General features: G+C 49.6%; 1 protein-coding gene across 1 annotated transcript; it reads right to left on the bottom strand.

The window, feature by feature from the left end:
• Positions 1-681: 681 nt before the first annotated feature.
• Positions 682-3477, bottom strand: LOC132390610 (cell death abnormality protein 1-like). Its single transcript, XM_059963210.1, has 2 exons — positions 3374-3477; positions 682-3305 (listed from the first exon to the last, which is right to left on the bottom strand). The coding sequence occupies exon 2, from the start codon at positions 2304-2306 to the stop codon at positions 1050-1052; it is 1257 nt and encodes a 418-aa protein (XP_059819193.1). The 5' UTR covers positions 2307-3305; positions 3374-3477; the 3' UTR covers positions 682-1049.
• Positions 3478-19302: the final 15825 nt, after the last annotated feature.

Raw genomic sequence — 19302 nt, forward strand, 5'->3', positions numbered from 1 at the left:
GTTAAAACCTTAGCAGTACTACTCGCCAACTCCTCCAGTGCAGCAACCAACTTAATTACTTCTCGCGAATTTCAGGTTGTCCCATAGAAAGGAAAAGCTATCATCCAAAACCTCCTGCATTCTGTAATTCCTCTCCTGTTTTGTTCCAGCTGAGTATGATGAAAAATGTTGACTAATGAATACATAGAAGGTACTACAGGTCAATCTTCGGCAGTTTGAACAGGGCATGACTGAGCAAATGCATGAAGGTCGGCCTGAGAGAACAACGGGAGAGTTTAAAAAGCGAGCAGATTGAGAGGGGGAAGGTAACTTCTTCGGCAGTTTGAACGGGGCACACTGCGCAAACCCGTGAAGGTCAGCCTGTGAGATCAGCGTGAGTTTGAAAAGCGAGCAGATTAACGGAGGGGTGGGAGACAGAGTAGGAAAGCTTTGGCTCGAGAGGCTGAGGATGAGTTTGCTCCCAGTGAGGTAAGGCCTCACTGTTAATCTAATTAACAGAAGTAGATAATGGAGGCCGCAGTTAGTGCTCCGTTTGCAGTATGTGGGAAGTCAGGGCGAGCACTGTGAAAGGTGCATCCAGATGCAGCTCCTGCCAAACCGTGTTAGGGAACTGCAGCTGGAGCTGGATGAACTTCGGATCATTCGGGAGGCAGAGGCAGAAATAGACAGGAGTTTCAGGGGTTCAGATTCAGATTCAGTTTATTATCATTCAGAAACCACAAATGCAATGCAGTTACAAAATGAGACAACGTTCCTCCAGAATCATATCACAAAGCGCATGACAAAACAGACTACACCAGAAAATCCACATAACCTTTGGCAATCCCCAATCCAGGGTCCGGAGAGGCTGCTGCATATTAATATCGCGCTACCGTCTTAGTGCGTTCCCCGAAAGGAGCTCTAAATCCACCAGACAAACAAGACCAAAAACTAAAGCTACAAGACCTGCACAAAACCACATAGTTACAACATGTAGTTACAACAGTGCAGACAATACGATAGTTTCATAAAAAACAGACCATGGGCACGGTAAAAATAGTCCAAAGATGTTAAAAGACTAAGTTTGAAAGAAACCACCACACAGTTTCCACAAGTCCCCAGGGTCCTGACAGACTCGCCATCCCACGCCAGTGGCAGCAGGGAATACCCCCGCTATGGACCTCCACGGCGCCGCCCGACTCAGCCTCACAGACGCAGCGGACGCTGAAAGCTCCGTCGAACCCAGTCTCACAGACACAGCACACAGTGAAAGCTCCTTCGAACCCAGTCTCACAGACACAGCACACAGTGAAAGCTCCATCGATCCCAGTCTCGCAGACACAGCACACAGTGAAAGCTCTGTCGATCCCAGTCTCACAGACACAGCACATAGTGAAAGCTCCTTCGATCCCAGTCTCACAGACACAGCACACAGTGAAAGCTCCATCGAACCCAGTCTCACAGACACAGCACACAGTGAAAGCTCCGTCGAACCCAGTCTCACAGACACAGCACATAGTGAAAGCTCTATCGAACCCAGTCTCACAGACACAGCACACAGTGAAAGCTCCATCGAACCCAGTCTCACAGACACAGCACACAGTGAAAGCTCCATCGAACCCAGTCTCACAGACACAGCACATAGTGAAAGCTCCATCGAACCCAGTCTCACAGACACAGCACAGATTGAAAGCTCCATCGAACCCAGTCTCACAGACACAGCACACAGTGAAAGCTCCACCGATCCCAGTCTCACAGACACAGCACACAGTGAAAGCTCCATCGAACCCAGTCTCACAGACACAGCACACAGTGAAAGCTCCATCGAACCCAGTCTCACAGACACAGCACACAGTGAAAGCTCCACCGATCCCAGTCTCACAGACACAGCACAGTGAAAGCTCCATCGAACCCAGTCTCACAGACACAGCACACAGTGAAAGCTCCATCGAACCCAGTCTCACAGACACAGCACACAGTGAAAGCTCCATCGAACCCAGTCTCACAGACACAGCACACAGTGAAAGCTCCACCGATCCCAGTCTCACAGACACAGCACACAGTGAAAGCTCCGTCGAACCCAGTCTCACAGACACAGCACACAGTGAAAGCTCCATCGAACCCAGTCTCACAGACACAGCACACAGTGAAAGCTCCATCGAACCCAGTCTCACAGACACAGCACACAGTGAAAGCTCCATCGAACCCAGTCTCACAGACACAGCACACAGTGAAAGCTCCATCGATCCCAGTATCACAGATACAGCACACAGTGAAAGCTCCATCGAACCCAGTCTCACAGACACAGCACACAGTGAAAGCTCCATCGATCCCAGTCTCAGACACAGCACACAGTGAAAGCTCCATCGAACCCAGTCTCACAGACACAGCACACAGTGAAAGCTCCACCGATCCCAGTCTCACAGACACAGCACACAGTGAAAGCTCCACCGATCCCAGTCTCACAGACACAGCACACAGTGAAAGCTCCACCGATCCCAGTCTCACAGACACAGCACCCAGTGAAAGCTCCATCGAACCCAGTCTCACAGACACAGCACACAGTGAAAGCTCCATCGAACCCAGTCTCACAGACACAGCACACAGTGAAAGCTCCATCGAACCCAGTCTCACAGACACAGCACAGGAGGTTCTGTGGGAGAGATCGAGAATCCCGAATGGTCTGTTGCCTCCCTTGTGCCAGGGTCTGCGATATCTCGGATCGAGTTCTCGGTATTCTCAGGAGGGAGGGTGATCAGCTGGATGCTGTGGTCCACGTAGGGACCTGTGACGCGGGTAGGAATGGGGAGGGGGTCCTGCAAAGAGAGTTTTGTCATATGGGGGGCATGGAGACTGGACCCAAATGCAGGCTGCAGACACTGAAGTAATGAGAACAGGATTGGACAAAACTAAAGGACAGGACAAGTTGTTGAGACCATGACGTTTGTGGAGACCTTTAGTTCAAGGAGGTCTTTAGGCTTGGCTTGAGGCTGGGGACTTCAAGGAGTTCAAGTAGGCTAGCCTCCTGGGTGGGCCGCGGAACGCCTGGGCAGGACGCGGGGCACAACCCGACGGAGGTGGGGGACAGGAAGGGACGGAACCAACCGCAGGGCAACGGCAATCTGGCCTGACTCACCCGACGGAGGTGGGGGACAGGAGAGGACGGAACCAACCGCAGGGCAACGGCAATCTGGCCTGACTTACCCGACGGAGATGGGGGACAGGAAGGGACGGAACCAACCGCAGGGCAACGGCAACCTGGCCTGACTCACCCGACGGAGGTGGGGGACAGGAAGGGACGGAACCAACCCCAGGGCAACGGCAATCTGGCCTGGCTTACCCGACGGAGGTGGGGGACAGGAAGGGACGGAACCAACCGCAGGGCAACGGCAACCTGGCCTGACTTACCCGACGGAGGTGGGGGACAGGAAGGGACGGAACCAACCGCAGGGCAACGGCAATCTGGCCTGACTCACCCGACGGAGGTGGGGGACAGGAAGGGACAGAACCAACCGCAGGGCAACGGCAATCTGGCCTGACTTACCCGACGGAGGTGGGGGACAGGAAGGGACGGAACCAACCGCAGGGCAACGGCAATCTGGCCTGACTCACCCGACGGAGGTGGGGGACAGGAAGGGACGGAACCAACCGCAGGGCAACGGCAATCTGGCCTGACTTACCCGACGGAGGTGGGGGACAGGAAGGGACGGAACCAACCGCAGGGCAACGGCAATCTGGCCTGACTCACCCGACGGAGGTGGGGGACAGGAAGGGACGGAACCAACCGCAGGGCAACGGCAATCTGGCCTGACTCACCCGACGGAGGTGGGGGACAGGAAGGGACGGAACCAACCGCAGGGCAACGGCAATCTGGCCTGACTCACCCGACGGAGGTGGGGGACAGGAAGGGACGGAACCAACCGCAGGGCAACGGCAATCTGGCCTGACTCACCCGACGGAGATGGGGGACAGGAAGGGACGGAACCAACCGCAGGGCAACGGCAATCTGGCCTGACTCACCCGACGGAGATGGGGGACAGGAAGGGACGGAACCAACCCCAGGGCAACGGCAATCTGGCCTGACTTACCCGACGGAGGTGGGGGACAGGAAGGGACGGAACCAACCGCAGGGCAACGGCAATCTGGCCTGACTCACCCGACGGAGATGGGGGACAGGAAGGGACGGAACCAACCCCAGGGCAACGGCAATCTGGCCTGACTCACCCGACGGAGGTGGGGGACAGGAAGGGACGGAACCAACCGCAGGGCAACGGCAATCTGGCCTGACTCACCCGACGGAGGTGAGGGACAGGAAGGGACGGAACCAACCCCAGGGCAACGGCAATCTGGCCTGACTTACCCGACGGAGGTGAGGGACAGGAAGGGACGGAACCAACCGCAGGGCAACGGCAATCTGGCCTGACTCACCCGACGGAGGTGGGGGACAGGAAGGGACGGAACCAACCGCAGGGCAACGGCAATCTGGCCTGACTCACCCGACGGAGGTGAGGGACAGGAAGGGACGGAACCAACCGCAGGGCAACGGCAATCTGGCCTGACTCACCCGACGGAGGTGGGGGACAGGAAGGGACGGAACCAACCGCAGGGCAACGGCAACCTGGCCTGACTCACCCGACGGAGGTGAGGAACAGGAAGGGACGGAACCAACCGCAGGGCAACGGCAATCTGGCCTGACTTACCCGACGGAGGTGGGGGACAGGAAGGGACGGAACCAACCGCAGGGCAACGGCAATCTGGCCTGACTCACCCGACGGAGGTGGGGGACAGGAAGGGACGGAACCAACCGCAGGGCAACGGCAATCTGGCCTGACTCACCCGACGGAGGTGGGGGACAGGAAGGGACGGAACCAACCGCAGGGCAACGGCAATCTGGCCTGACTTACCCGACGGAGGTGGGGGACAGGAAGGGACGGAACCAACCGCAGGGCAACGGCAATCTGGCCTGACTTACCCGACGGAGGTGGGGGACAGGAGAGGATGGAACCAACCGCAGGGCAACGGCAATCTGGCCTGACTTACCCGACGGAGGTGGGGGACAGGAAGGGACGGAACCAACCGCAGGGCAACGGCAATCTGGCCTGACTCACCCGACGGAGGTGGGGGACAGGAAGGGACGGAACCAACCGCAGGGCAACGGCAATCTGGCCTGACTCACCCGACGGAGGTGGGGGACAGGAAGGGACGGAACCAACCGCAGGGCAACGGCAATCTGGCCTGACTTACCCGACGGAGGTGGGGGACAGGAAGGGACGGAACCAACCGCAGGGCAACGGCAATCTGGCCTGACTTACCCGACGGAGGTGAGGGACAGGAAGGGACGGAACCAACCGCAGGGCAACGGCAATCTGGCCTGACTCACCCGACGGAGGTGGGGGACAGGAAGGGACGGAACCAAATGCTGGGCAACGGCAATCTGGCCTGACTCACCCGACGGAGGTGGGGGACAGGAAGGGACGGAACCAACCGCAGGGCAACGGCAATCTGGCCTGACTCACCCGACGGAGGTGAGGGACAGGAGAGGATGGAACCAAATGCTGGTCAACGGCAATCTGGCCTGACTTACCCGACGGAGGTGGGGGACAGGAAGGGACGGAACCAAATGCTGGGCAACGGCAATCTGGCCTGACTCACCCGACGGAGGTGGGGGACAGGAAGGGACGGAACCAACCGCAGGGCAACGGCAATCTGGCCTGACTTACCCGACGGAGGTGGGGGACAGGAAGGGACGGAACCAACCGCAGGGCAACGGCAATCTGGCCTGACTCACCCGACGGAGGTGGGGGACAGGAAGGGACGGAACCAACCGCAGGGCAACGGCAATCTGGCCTGACTCACCCGACGGAGGTGGGGGACAGGAAGGGACGGAACCAACCGCAGGGCAACGGCAATCTGGCCTGACTCACCCGACGGAGGTGGGGGACAGGAAGGGACGGAACCAACCGCAGGGCAACGGCAATCTGGCCTGACTCACCCGACGGAGGTGAGGGACAGGAAGGGACGGAACCAACCGCAGGGCAACGGCAATCTGGCCTGACTCACCCGACGGAGGTGGGGGACAGGAAGGGACGGAACCAACCGCAGGGCAACGGCAATCTGGCCTGACTCACCCGACGGAGGTGAGGGACAGGAAGGGACGGAACCAACCGCAGGGCAACGGCAATCTGGCCTGACTCACCCGACGGAGGTGGGGGACAGGAAGGGACGGAACCAACCCCAGGGCAACGGCAATCTGGCCTGACTCACCCGACGGAGGTGAGGGACAGGAGAGGACGGAACCAACCGCAGGGCAACGGCAATCTGGCCTGACTCACCCGACGGAGGTGAGGGACAGGAAGGGACGGAACCAACCGCAGGGCAACGGCAATCTGGCCTGACTCACCCGACGGAGGTGGGGGACAGGAAGGGACGGAACCAACCGCAGGGCAACGGCAACCTGGCCTGACTCACCCGACGGAGGTGGGGGACAGGAAGGGACGGAACCAACCGCAGGGCAACGGCAATCTGGCCTGGCTCACCCGACGGAGGTGGGGGACAGGAAGGGACGGAACCAACCGCAGGGCAACGGCAATCTGGCCTGACTTACCCGACGGAGGTGGGGGACAGGAGAGGATGGAACCAACCGCAGGGCAACGGCAATCTGGCCTGACTCACCCGACGGAGGTGGGGGACAGGAAGGGACGGAACCAACCGCAGGGCAACGGCAATCTGGCCTGACTTACCCGACGGAGGTGAGGGACAGGAGAGGATGGAACCAACCGCAGGGCAACGGCAATCTGGCCTGACTCACCCGACGGAGGTGGGGGACAGGAAGGGACGGAACCAACCGCAGGGCAACGGCAATCTGGCCTGACTCACCCGACGGAGGTGGGGGACAGGAAGGGATGGAACCAACCGCAGGGCAACGGCAATCTGGCCTGACTCACCCGACGGAGGTGGGGGACAGGAAGGGACGGAACCAACCGCAGGGCAACGGCAATCTGGCCTGACTTACCCGACGGAGGTGGGGGACAGGAAGGGACGGAACCAACCGCAGGGCAACGGCAATCTGGCCTGACTCACCCGACGGAGGTGAGGGACAGGAAGGGACGGAACCAACCGCAGGGCAACGGCAATCTGGCCTGACTCACCCGACGGAGGTGGGGGACAGGAAGGGACTGAACCAACCGCAGGGCAACGGCAATCTGGCCTGACTCACCCGACGGAGGTGAGGGACAGGAAGGGACGGAACCAAATGCTGGTCAACGGCAATCTGGCCTGACTTACCCGACGGAGGTGAGGGACAGGAGAGGATGGAACCAAGCGCAGGGCAACGGCAATCTGGCCTGGCTTACCCGACGGAGGTGGGGGACAGGAAGGGAGCTCGGTCTGGAGTGGCAAATCCATACTTCATCTTTCAACAGTGGGTACTCCAAGCAGAGACTGGCGGGACAACCCCACAACTACACTCAATCCCCGAGCCGCTTATATGCACGGTGAAGAGCATAGGTGCAGATGCTTCAGTCCGAGCCAAAGAGAGGGACAGTCGGAGGACCCGGAGTCCGGAGTCTGCGGACTTTGGACCGGACCATGACAAGTTTAGGGAGTTAGGTGCAAAGTTGAAGGATAGGACCTCCAGGGTTGCAATCTCAGGATTGCTACCCGTGCTACGTGCTAGTGAGGCTAGAAGTAGGAAGATAATGCAGCTAAATGCGTGGCTAAGGAGATGGTGCAGGAGGGAGGGCTTCATGTTTCTGGACAATTGGGCCTTGTTCCAGGGAAGGTGGGACCTTTTCCGACGGGACGGCTGCACCTGAACTGGAGGGGGACTAACATCCTTACGGGAAGGTTAGCTAGTGCTGTTCTGGGGGGGGTTTAAACTAGATTTGCAGGGGGAGGGGATCCAGAGTGTTAGAGCAAATATTGAGGTGGAGGAGGACAAAGGTCATGCGAGAACTGCAAGTACAGTGCATGGAGTAAAGCCAGATCTAACATATAGAGAGGCTTTGAAGAAAGAGAAGCAGAATAAAGGGTGTAAAGGTAGTAAGGTAGAAGGGCTAAAGTGTGTGTACTTCAATACAAGAAGCATCAGGAACAAAGGTGATGAACTGAGAGCTTGGATACATACATGGAATTATGATGTAGTGGCTGGCATCAGGGCAGGAATGGATTCTCAATATTCCTGGATTTCAGTGCTTTAAAAGGGATAGAGAGCGGGGAAAGAGGGAGGAGGGGTGGCATTACTGGTCAGGGATACTATTACAGTTACTGAAAGGTTGGGTAATGTAGCAGGATCCTCTTTTGAGTCAGTATGGGTGGAAGTCAGGAACAGGAAGGGAGTAGTTACTCTAATGGGGGTATTCTATAGGCCCCCTGGTAGCAGCAGAGAAACCGAGGAGCAGATTGGGATGCAGATTTTGGAAAGGTGCAAAAATAACAGGGTTGTTATGATGGGTGACTTTAACTTCCCTAATATTGATTGGCACTTGTTTAGTTCCAAGGGTTTAGATGGGGCGGAGTTTGTTAAATGTGTCCAGGATGGATTCCTGTCACAGTATGTTGACAGGCCGACTAGGGGGAATGCCATACTAGATCTAGTATTAGGTAACGAACCGGGTCAGGTCACAGATCTGTCAGTGGGTGAGCGTCTGAGGGACAGTGACCACCACTCCCGGTCCTTTAGCATTATCATGGAAATGGATAGAATCCAAGAGGATAGGAAAATTTTTAATTGGGGAAGGGCAAATTATGAGGCTAGAACTTGCAGGTGTGAATTGGGATGATGTTTTTGCAGGGAAATGTACTATGGACATGTGGTCGATGTTTAAGGATCTCTTGCAGGATGTTAGGGATAAATTTGCCCCGGTGAGGAAGAAAAAGAATGGTAGGGAGAAGGAACCATGGGTGACAAGTGAGGTGGAAAATCTAGTCAGGTGGAAGAAGGCAGCACACATGAGGTTTAGGAAGCAAGGATCAGATGAGTCTATTGAGGAATATAGGGTAGCAAGAAAGGAGCTTAAGAAGGGGCTGGGGAGAGCAAGAAGGGGGCATGAGAAGACCTTGGCGAGTAGGGTAAAGGAAAACCCCAAGGCATTCTTCAATTATGTGCAGAACAAAGGGATGACAGGAGTGAAGATAGGACCGATTAGAGATAAAGGTGGGAAGATGTGCCTGGAGGCTGTGGAAGTGAGCGAAGTCCTCAATGAATACTTCTCTTCGGTATTCACCACCGAGAGGGAACTTGATGACGGTGAGGACAATATGAGTGAGGTTGGTGTTCTGGAGCATGTTGATATGAACGGACAGGAGGTGTTGGAGTTGTTAACATACATTAGGACGGATAAGTCCCCGGGGCCTGATGGAGTCTTCCCCAGGCTGCTCCACGAGGCGAGGGAAGAGATTGCTGAGCCTCTGGCTAGGATCTTTATGTCCTCGTTATCCACAGGAATGGTACCGGAGGGTTGGAGGGAGGCGAATGTTGTCCCCTTGTTCAAAAAAGGTAGTAAGAATAGTTTGGGTAATTATAGACCAGTGAGCCTTACGTCTGTGGTGGGAAAGCTGTTGGAAAAGATTCTTAGAGATAGGGTCTATGGGCATTTGGAGAACCATGGTCTGACCAGGGACAGTCAGCATGGCTTTGTGAAGGGTAGATTGTGCCTAACAAGCCTGATAGAGTTCTTTGAGGAGGTGACCAGGCATATAGATGAGGGTAGTGCAGTGGATGTGATCTACATGGATTTTAGTAAGGCATTTGACAAGGTTCCACGTGGTAGGCTTATTCAGAAAGTCAGAAGGCATGGGATCCAGGGAAGTTTGGCCAGGTGGATTCAGAATTTGCTTGCCTGCAGAAGGCAGAGGGTCGTGGTGGAGGGTGTACATTCAGATTGGAGGGTTGTGACTAGTGGTGTCCCACAAGGATCTGTTCTGGGACCTCTACTTTTCGTGATTTTTATTAACCATCTGGATGTGGGGGTAGAAGGGTGGGTTGGCAAGTTTGCAGATGACACAAAGGTTGGTGGTGTTGTGGGTAGTGTAGAGGATTGTTGAAGATTGCAGAGAGACATTGATAGGATGCAGAAGAGGGCTGAGAAGTGGCAGATGGAGTTCAACCTCGAGAAGTGTGAGGTGGTACACTTTGGAAGGACAAACTCCAAGGCAGAGTACAAAGTAAATGGCAGGATACTTGGTAGTGTGGAGGAGCAGAGGAATCTGGGGGTACATGTCCACAGATCCCTGAAAGTTGTCTCACAGGTAGATAGGGCAGTTAAGAAAGCTTATGGGGTGTTAGCTTTCATAAGTCGAGGGATAGAGTTTAAGAGACGCGATGTAATGATGCAGCTCTATAGAACTCTGGTTAGGCCACACTTGGAGTTCTGTGTCCAGTTCTGGTTGCCTCACTATAGGAAGGATGTGGAAGCATTGGAAAGGGTACAGAGGAGATTTACCAGGATGCTGCCTGGTTTAGAGAGTATGGATTATGATCAGAGATTAAGGGAGCTAGGGTTTTACTCTTTGGAGAGAAGGAGGATGAGAGGAGACATGGTAAAGGTATACAAGATATTAAGAGGAATAGACGGAATGGACAGCCAGCGCCTCTTCACCAGACAGACAGACAGACAGACAGACATACTTTATTAATCCCAAGGGAAAATGGGTTTCGTTACAGTCGCACCAACCAAGAATAGTGTAGAAATATAGCAATATAAAACCATAAATAATTACATAATAACCAGGGTACCACTGCTCAATACAAGAGGACATGGCTTTAAGGTAAGGGGTGGGAAGTTCAAGGGGGATATTAGAGGAAGGTTTTTCACTCAGAGAATGGTTGGTGCGTGGAATGCACTGCCTGAGTCAGTGGTGGAGGCGGATACAATAGTGAAATTTAAGAGGCCGCTGGACAGGTCTATGGAGGAATTTAAGGTGGTGGGTTAAATGGGAGGCAGGGTTTAAGGGTCAAATCAACACGTACAAACAAGCTGGATGAACTCAGCAGGTCGGGCAGCATCCATTGAAATGAATAGTCAATGTTTGACCACAGCATCTGCAGTGTACTTAAGGGTCGTCACATCATTGTTGGCCGAAGGGCTTGTACTGTGCTGAACCGTTCTTTGTTCTCAGTAGCAATATTCCATCCAATTTCTCTCCATGATAGTTCCCTTGTCATCATAAGGCCCTGAGAGCCATGGATATGCCTTCTTACCACAGACACGATCAGTTCCATTAACAGCATACAGAGAGGGGTCAGTCCTCATTTCCGTACAAGAACTATTTCCCAAAAACATTTCCTCTATTCCTCTAGTACGGCAATAACAGGTCCCATTTACCTTACTCAGAGTATGGGCAAGTTCTACAGAAGGTCTCTCAGCCACTTCAGTAGGTATCCGTAAATGCCATCCCTTAGTACAGGGACACCCACAATTCTGGGTTGTTCTACATGCTGATATCCACCATCGATCCAAAAGTGGGTCTCAGGATTTACTCAAAGAATTCATGAATCTCACAGATAACATCTCACTACTCTTTCCAAGGGCATTCCTGATTCCTCATGCTGGGGTAACCTGGCACATACCCAACAAGCCGACTGCCTTATTTGTTCTGCATATATGTGGCATAGAGAAAGGAGAGTATTTCTTTGCAGAGTTGGGGCACATAGCACAAAAGGTAACATTAGTACAGTCATCATGATATTATTCCCCCTCCGTTTCTTCTACTTCCTTAACGACAGGTTTACCGTCGGTTCGATGAGTACACCTTGGTTGCCCCTCCACCCTCACGGCTGCGGGTGTGGTCAGCAACACCTGATAGGCTCCTTTCCACCAAGTGTCCAATTTCTTTCTGTCCCAGTTCCTTAGCAAGACAGAGTCTCCAGGAATTCCAGCGGGATAATCCCCTTTTGCTTGATCCTCGGGCCTGGCCAACCTACCAATGCAAACTTTGGAAAATTTTCCCATCTCCTCTCCTACAGTATCTAGTTTATCAGGGAGGGGACAAGGTAATCCCCATGTCCATGGGGTACGCACAGGCTTTCCATGAATGATTTCTGCTGGGGATGGTTGAGTTTTGGTCGAGGGAGTAACTCTCGTGTGACACAATGCCATTGGTAGGTTAAGCCAGTTTAGTCTGGTTTCTTGCATGAGCTTACTTAGCTCGTTCCACTTTCCCAGCTGCCTTGGGATGGTGAGCACAGTGAAATTGCTGCTTTATTGCCAGCTCTTTACAAATTTTCTCATTTATTTCAGCAATAAAATGGGGTCCATTATCGGAGTTTATGGACTCTGGTAGTCCATAACATGGAATCACTTCTCAACAATATTTTTACAGCTGTCATGGCAGTGTTATCAGTAGAGGGTATAGCTTCTATCCACCTGCTAAGTACATCTACTACTACCAGGCAATATTTATAACAATGTACCCTGGGCAGTTCAATAAAATCAAGTTGCAGACAAGAAAAATGGTCCATCTGGCCAGGGGGTCTTCCCCATGGCACGAGGTACTCATTCACCTTTTTACATGCTGTGGCTCACTTTTCAGCTACTTGCTGGAAATCAGGCGCACCAAGATATTAACCATTCCCTCCTTGTCCAAGTGTGTACAATTATTTACATAATCTATCAAGATACATGAATCTCACAGATAACATCTCACTACTCTTTCCAAGGGCATTCCTGATTCCTCATGCTGGGGTAACCTGGCACATACCCAACAAGCCGACTGCCTTATTTGTTCTGCATATATGTGGCATAGAGAAAGGAGAGTATTTGTTTGCAGAGTTGGGGCACACGAACCTGTCCCGCACGGGTCACCCATAAATTGGTCTGAGGTTCAAGGTGGCAACCCATTTGTGACCATCGTCTGTGCTCTCCTTCAGGGGCGTCCCCCTGTTGGTTCCATATTTCCCGTATACGTATACCCGTCCTTGGGTTTTGTCTAATAAGAGCTTGCTGGACTCCCGAGGGATTAAAATTGTGGGATCCAAGACTGTCTGTTCACCCTTTGAAACCTCACTGGATCCCCCAGTATGGGCTGCAAATTTAATAACAGCCAAAACTCGAGGTAGCTGTAGAGCGGTGAGTAAGTTGTTTACAAAAGTAGCATTATAATGGGGTAGCTAAAAGAAGTCAGAAATCCCCAAAGTTCCGTAGTCAGTGCATAACGGGAGTTCGCACTTCCGCCTGTTGCTAGGATACAGGCAGGAGTCGGAGCAATGGCCGGAGACAGAAGCCTGCTCACTGTCCCACAGTTTCCCATCCTCATGAAACGTCGCCTTGGGCTTTTGGGAGAGTCTGACCTTCGTTCACAGTGATCCAGACAGGGGACAGATGGTGCGGTCGACTTCATGGCCTGAAATTTCCCAGAGATGTGGTACAACGTCTTGGGTTCAGTCAATATTAAAAGAGTGAGTGCCTTACCAGATGTCCCGTCTTCAACGTTGACTCCTTCCAGTATTGGACTTGGCCAGTCTCTCTTGGTGCTGGAGGCTTGTTTCGTCAGGGTGTAGGCAAGGAACCCAGGATAAACCCTAACGGTGGTATGGGAAACCACCAGTCCTGTCTGTCGCTGAAGGAAATCCGGAACTTCGGTCAGTAATGCACTGCCCTCTTTTCATCTAACCTCTCCAGTCACCGTGACTGGGAACTTCTGTCCCTCGAGGGGTGCATAATACTGGCTCTCCTCAGTTGAGCCCCCTGGAGGGTCATAGCACAGTCACACGAGGGTCTGCCTCTGGCAGAGGGGGTTCAAACGAAGCGGAGTCCAAATGAAGTGCTCACAACTGGGGAAGCTGTTCACTAGTCCCAGAGTGATCCCCTTGTCTGTGTATAGAATCTAACGGACAGAGCAAGTCTCATTCTGCTAGATGACACCCCAGTGGCTGGGGACGTGAATATGTACGTTCCTTGCTTTGGTTCCCGTTTCTGATCCCCCAGATATAGCCCACACGCGTCCTTCTTCCCGCTGAACATTTTCTTTCCTTTATTGATTTTTTTAAGCATTTCTACAATTACTACAGCAACATGAAGATTAATACAGTGCAAGATAAAATACAATAATATAGTTCAAAACAATGATGAAAGAGCACCCAATATAAAATCATGTAGTTAGTATCCTCCCGCCCCTGCAGAAAAAAACTCCAGGCAAGATGTAAAAAATATTAATCGGAGCATTCAAACCCCCAAAACTGTAATTGAAAATAAATGAAAGAATAATAATGCCTACTACCAAAGAAAGAAAAAAAGCTGAAAGAGGGGGATTGAAAAAAATAGACTTAATCTAAAGAGGAGTTATGAAAATATTCAAGAAAAGGTCCCCATGCCTTATGAAACTTTATGTCCGAGTTGAGAAGTGAGTAGTGAATCTTTTCAAGGTCTAAACAGGGCATAATATCATTAAGCCATTGAGCATGGGTGGGTGGGGCAATGTCTCTCCACCTAAGAAGAATTATGTGTCTTGCCGAAAGAGAAGCAAAAGATAATGTTCAACATTTACTTGGACTCAAACGTATATCTGCCTTATCCCGGGTACCAAAAAGAGCAATCAGAGGATTAGGTTCTAAGTGGCAATTAAGAATATGGGATAAGGTTAAGAAAACTTCTCTCCAGAATTTCTCTAGACTAGGACAGGCCCAGTACGTATGGATAAGAGGAGCCTCACCCCCTTTACACTAGTGGTCGCCAACCCATCGATCGCGATCAACAAGTCGATCTTTGAGACTTTCCCAGTAGATCCCGAAAAAAAAAGAAAAATAAATACACAGATACTGTTGAGAGATTGTTTCCGGGTTGCGGGGTTTTAGTTCCGTTCTTTCTGCCAGGTGTGCGTGCGTGTAGCCCCCCCGCCACGCACTACACAGTGCCCAACCACTGTGGTCCCCAACCACCGGGCCGCGAGGAATCAATAGGAGTCAGCTGCACCTTTCCTCATCCCGTCAGCCCACTGTTCAACTTGAACCCACGCGATGTCATCAGTCGCCTAACCGCAGTGACACCCTGGCGCCAGGGATAGCGGGTTGGCCTCGGGTAGCCAGCGGGAGGTGCCATCACTACTGGCCTGGAGCGCCACCTCTAAACCTGATTAGCACACCGAATGTTCGCAGGCAACCTAATTCGGGCTCAGCGTTTCGTAAGTATCAGAGCAGCTACCGAAACAAACTTTTGTCGGTCGATAGACCCTGTTGCACTCCTCACTCGGTCGCTCGCTCTTTCCGGACTGCGGAAAGTGCAGACTGCAGCCAGCACTTAAAGACAAACCTGTTGAGTTTTATCAGTGGAAAAAATGTGAGCAGCGCGGGACAGCAGCTAAGTACCGAGAGCCGCGAAAACTAAATTGTGGAATAGACTGGACATAAGGAACCTGCTTCGAGTATCGCTGTATTCCCGTCATGTTTAACCCCCCACCGTCGACCGGTCCACAAGAAAATTGTCAATATTAAACCGGTCCGTGGTGCAAAACAAGGGTGGGTACCCCTGGTGTTCATACATTATTTCTTCTTCCGGGTTGTGGGGTTTTACTTCCGGTCTTTTCTGCCCTGGTGCGCACACGTGTAACTAATTGATTTGCGGTCTATCTTGCCTTTTACTAAGGCCGAGGTAGGGGATCTTGGGCTTGAAAAGGTTGGTGACCACTACACTACTGTTATGTAAAGTAGTAAACAGGACTAATGTTCGGGTAAAATTGAGACAATTTAGATTTGGACATGTGAGCCCTATGTACAACCTTAAACTGTAAAAGACAGTGGCAAGCACAAAGAGAGGTTGAATTAACTGACTTGAGAATTGAGTCCCAAACTGCATCAGATAAACAAACATGTAAGTCATGCTCTCAAGCCATTCTAATTTTATCAAAGGGGGCACGCTGTAGGGTCACTAATTTATCAGAAATAAAAGATGTTAAGCCTTTGCCCAGTGGATTAATAGAAAGAAACAGGTCCACAACGTTTTTCTCAGGGATCGCAGGAAAATTGGATAATAAAGGATTAATGAAATGTCTAATTTGAAGGTATCTAAAGAAGTGGGTATTAGGTAGATTGAACTTTGTAGAAAGTTGTTGGAAAGTTGTGAAACGATTATCAATGAAAAGATCTTCAAAATGCCTAATGCCCCTTATGTACCAATCATGAAATGTTGCATCTTGCATAGAAGGTAGGAAAGGATGATTATGCAAGATAGGACTGGAGAGGGACAAACCTTGAAGACCATTAAATGTTCTAAACTGGGCCCAAATTCTCAGAGTATGTCTAATAAAAGGATTAACAATTAGTCTAGGCAAGCGACTAGGGAGTGCGGAAATAGAGAGAGGAGTTTAACTCCATTTAGGACAGTCCGACTGGTTTTGAAAAACGGACTAGAAAGTAAGACAGCAAATATTAGCTGCCCAATAGTATAAACGGAAGTTAGGTTAAGCCCTACCACCTTCATTTTAGATTTTTGGAGGTAAGCTTCATTAAGTCTAGAACGTTTACCCTTCCATAGATGGGACAAAATAATAGAATCTAAGGAGTCAAAAAAGGCTTTAGAAATAAAAATTGGAATAGATTGAAATAAGTATAAAAATTTAGGAAGGATATACATTTTAATAACATTAACACAACCTACCAGAGACATAGATAAGGGTGACCATTGTGTCAAACTCTGTTTTGTAGAGTTCAAAAGATAGGCAAAGTTTTCACGAAAAAGATCCTTGAAATTCCTTGTAACTGTAATACCAAGGTAAGTAAATTGATTATTAACTACTTTAAAAGGGAGGTCACGAAATACTAATGCTTGTGCTTCTTTATTAATTGGAAAGAGTTCACTCTTGTGTAGATTGAGTTTATAGCCAGAAAGCTGGCTGAATTGATCAAGAAGTAAAAAACATTGGGAGTAGTGGACATAAGGAAGTGGACGGATTTGATAGAAAAAGTAATAAATCGTCAGCATAAAGAGAAACTTTATGCTCAACACCCCCTCCCCCCAATCCCTGTCAGGTCAGGACAACTTCGAAATGCAGTTGCCACTGACTCTATCGCCAAATCAAAAAGGAAGGGATTTAAAGGGCATCCTTGAGGGGTGCCACGTTTAAGGCTAAAGGACTGGGATTGCTGAGAGTTAGTCAGAACAGAAGCGGTAGGACATAGGCATAACAATTTAATCTGAGAAATAAAACTTTGACCAAGATCGGATTTTTCCAAAACCGCAAAAAGGTAAAACCGCAAAAACTCTACACGATCAAAGGCCTTCTCCGCATCAAGAAAAATAACACGTTCAGGAGTCCCAATTGAATATATATATATAGCATCCCAGATAATCTGGGATGAAATTTCAGATGACGTATTGATGTTTAGGAAAAATGTTATCTGATCCTTCGTAAATTTAACAAAATCATCATCCGATAACAAAGTTGGATTAAAATGCCAATGGTTGTTCATTTGAGGGAGACCGGGGAAATTTAAAGACAAAGTGACTGGAGCATGATCCAAGATCAATATACTCTGATAATCACAGGAGTGAACAAATGAAATCAGCTGATTATCAATTGAAAAATAATCAATTCGAGTAAAAGTATGGTTGACATGTGAAAAAAGGGATAACCTCTCTCAGTAGGATGAAAAAACATCACACGTCGGAGATACCATAGTTAGAAAGGAAAGAATGAATAGCGAAAGCAGATTTAGTAGGTAATCTAGGAACAGAGGACGATCGGTCCAAAGCTGGATCTAACCAACAATTAAAGTCACTGCCCAGTATAAGAGAATATAAATTCAAATCAGGTAATAAGGAAAAAAATCATTCAAAAAAGTTCACATCAACCGAATTGGGGGCATACAAATTAGCTAATACTACCTTATTATTAAATAATTTGCCAGAAACAATAATAAAATGACCATTTGTATCAGATATCTTACTGCGGAGCTCAAAAGGAACATTTTGATTAACAGGGATAGAAACCCCCCCCCCCCCAGCTTTGGCCGGGAAGGAAGAATGGAAATGCTGACCCACCCATCGTGACATAAGACGAGAATTATCAAAACTTCGAATATGAGTTTCTTGCAGGAAGGCGATGTCAGCTTTGAGTTGCTTAAGATGGGAAAGCACCTTCTGTCTTTTAACAGGATGATTCAATCCCTTTACATTCCAGCTTCTAAATTTCAGCGGACTAATCATTATCAATTATTAAAACATAAAAGGTAGTAGGCATAGACAGGATCAAACATTCAAATAACGGTTCTGGAGGAAAGGTATAAATCAATAAAATCAGGATAAAAAAGTGTCCTGAATAACAAACAATAGAAAAAAACACTAAATAGTGTTGGCACTAGAGAACCCCTCCCCCCACCCTCCAATCCCAAAACTAGATGGCTACCGACGAAAGCAGCCAGCTCTACAAAAAAAAGACGCCCCAAAAACTGACTTTGTAACATTGACATAGGCTCCATTTAAATAATATAACAGAAACTAGATGATTTATGCACCGCAGATCAAGATTATAGATGAAAAGAACCAACACCATCAAAGAAATATATGAAACTTAATTCGGAATAATAATCGAGAAATAATCTACCCATGAGAAACTATGAAAGAAGGGGAAAAAGTAGTAATTTAAAAAGAAAACAAAGGGGAAAAAAGCTGAAGAAAAATTTTATATGTAAAAAAAAGTACTTATAAGCTGTTTAAAAAAAAACAAAGCAAATCTGATAAATTAAACTGGTGGGGAGACCTTCAATAAAATTCTGAGCCTCCCAAGCCAACTAAAACCGTTTGTGGTCCTCAGTATTGAAAGTTATTCGTAAGTGGACTAGATTACGCAAGAAGAATCTGAGTTCACAAGAAGGCTTTTTTTTTAAAAGTACTTATCGGCCATTTTAGAAAGTTAAACCGAGTCCGAAGAAGTTGAAATGGCTGGGAGACCTTCAATAAACTTCTGAGCCTCCCTGACCAACTTGAACCATTTGTAGTCCCCAGTAGAAAGAGTAATTCAAAGATTGGCAGGGTGATGGAGGGAAGCTCTGAGTCCACAATTAAAAAACTCTTTCATATGTTACGTACCCCGTAACTGGGTCACTTACCAGCAAAGATAGAGAGGTCCGTTGAAGTCTGATGATACTATTTTTAATGGTATTTATTGATAAAAATACACAAAAATAATATCAATGCAGACATACACATAATATACGTCATCAATACTAAATCTAAAAGCGCAGGTATAATAATAATCAATAAGAAATAGCTCTATCATTGTCTAGGGGATAATGTATTGTCCGATGGAAATATAAAAGTCACTTTAGTTCATTCAAGCTGCAGCTTTTGGTTGGAGAGAGAGACAGATTAAAACTTGCCCACTCCTCTTATG

Source organism: Hypanus sabinus, unplaced genomic scaffold (genome assembly GCF_030144855.1).
Source record: "Hypanus sabinus isolate sHypSab1 unplaced genomic scaffold, sHypSab1.hap1 scaffold_986, whole genome shotgun sequence".
In the NCBI taxonomy this organism is placed as follows: Eukaryota; Metazoa; Chordata; class Chondrichthyes; order Myliobatiformes; family Dasyatidae; genus Hypanus; species Hypanus sabinus.

Excerpts from the sequence above, each read along its gene's own strand:
- LOC132390610 (XM_059963210.1), bottom strand. The coding sequence starts at position 2,306 with ATGGAGCTTTCACTGTGTGCTGTGTCTGTGAGACTGGGTTCGATGGAG.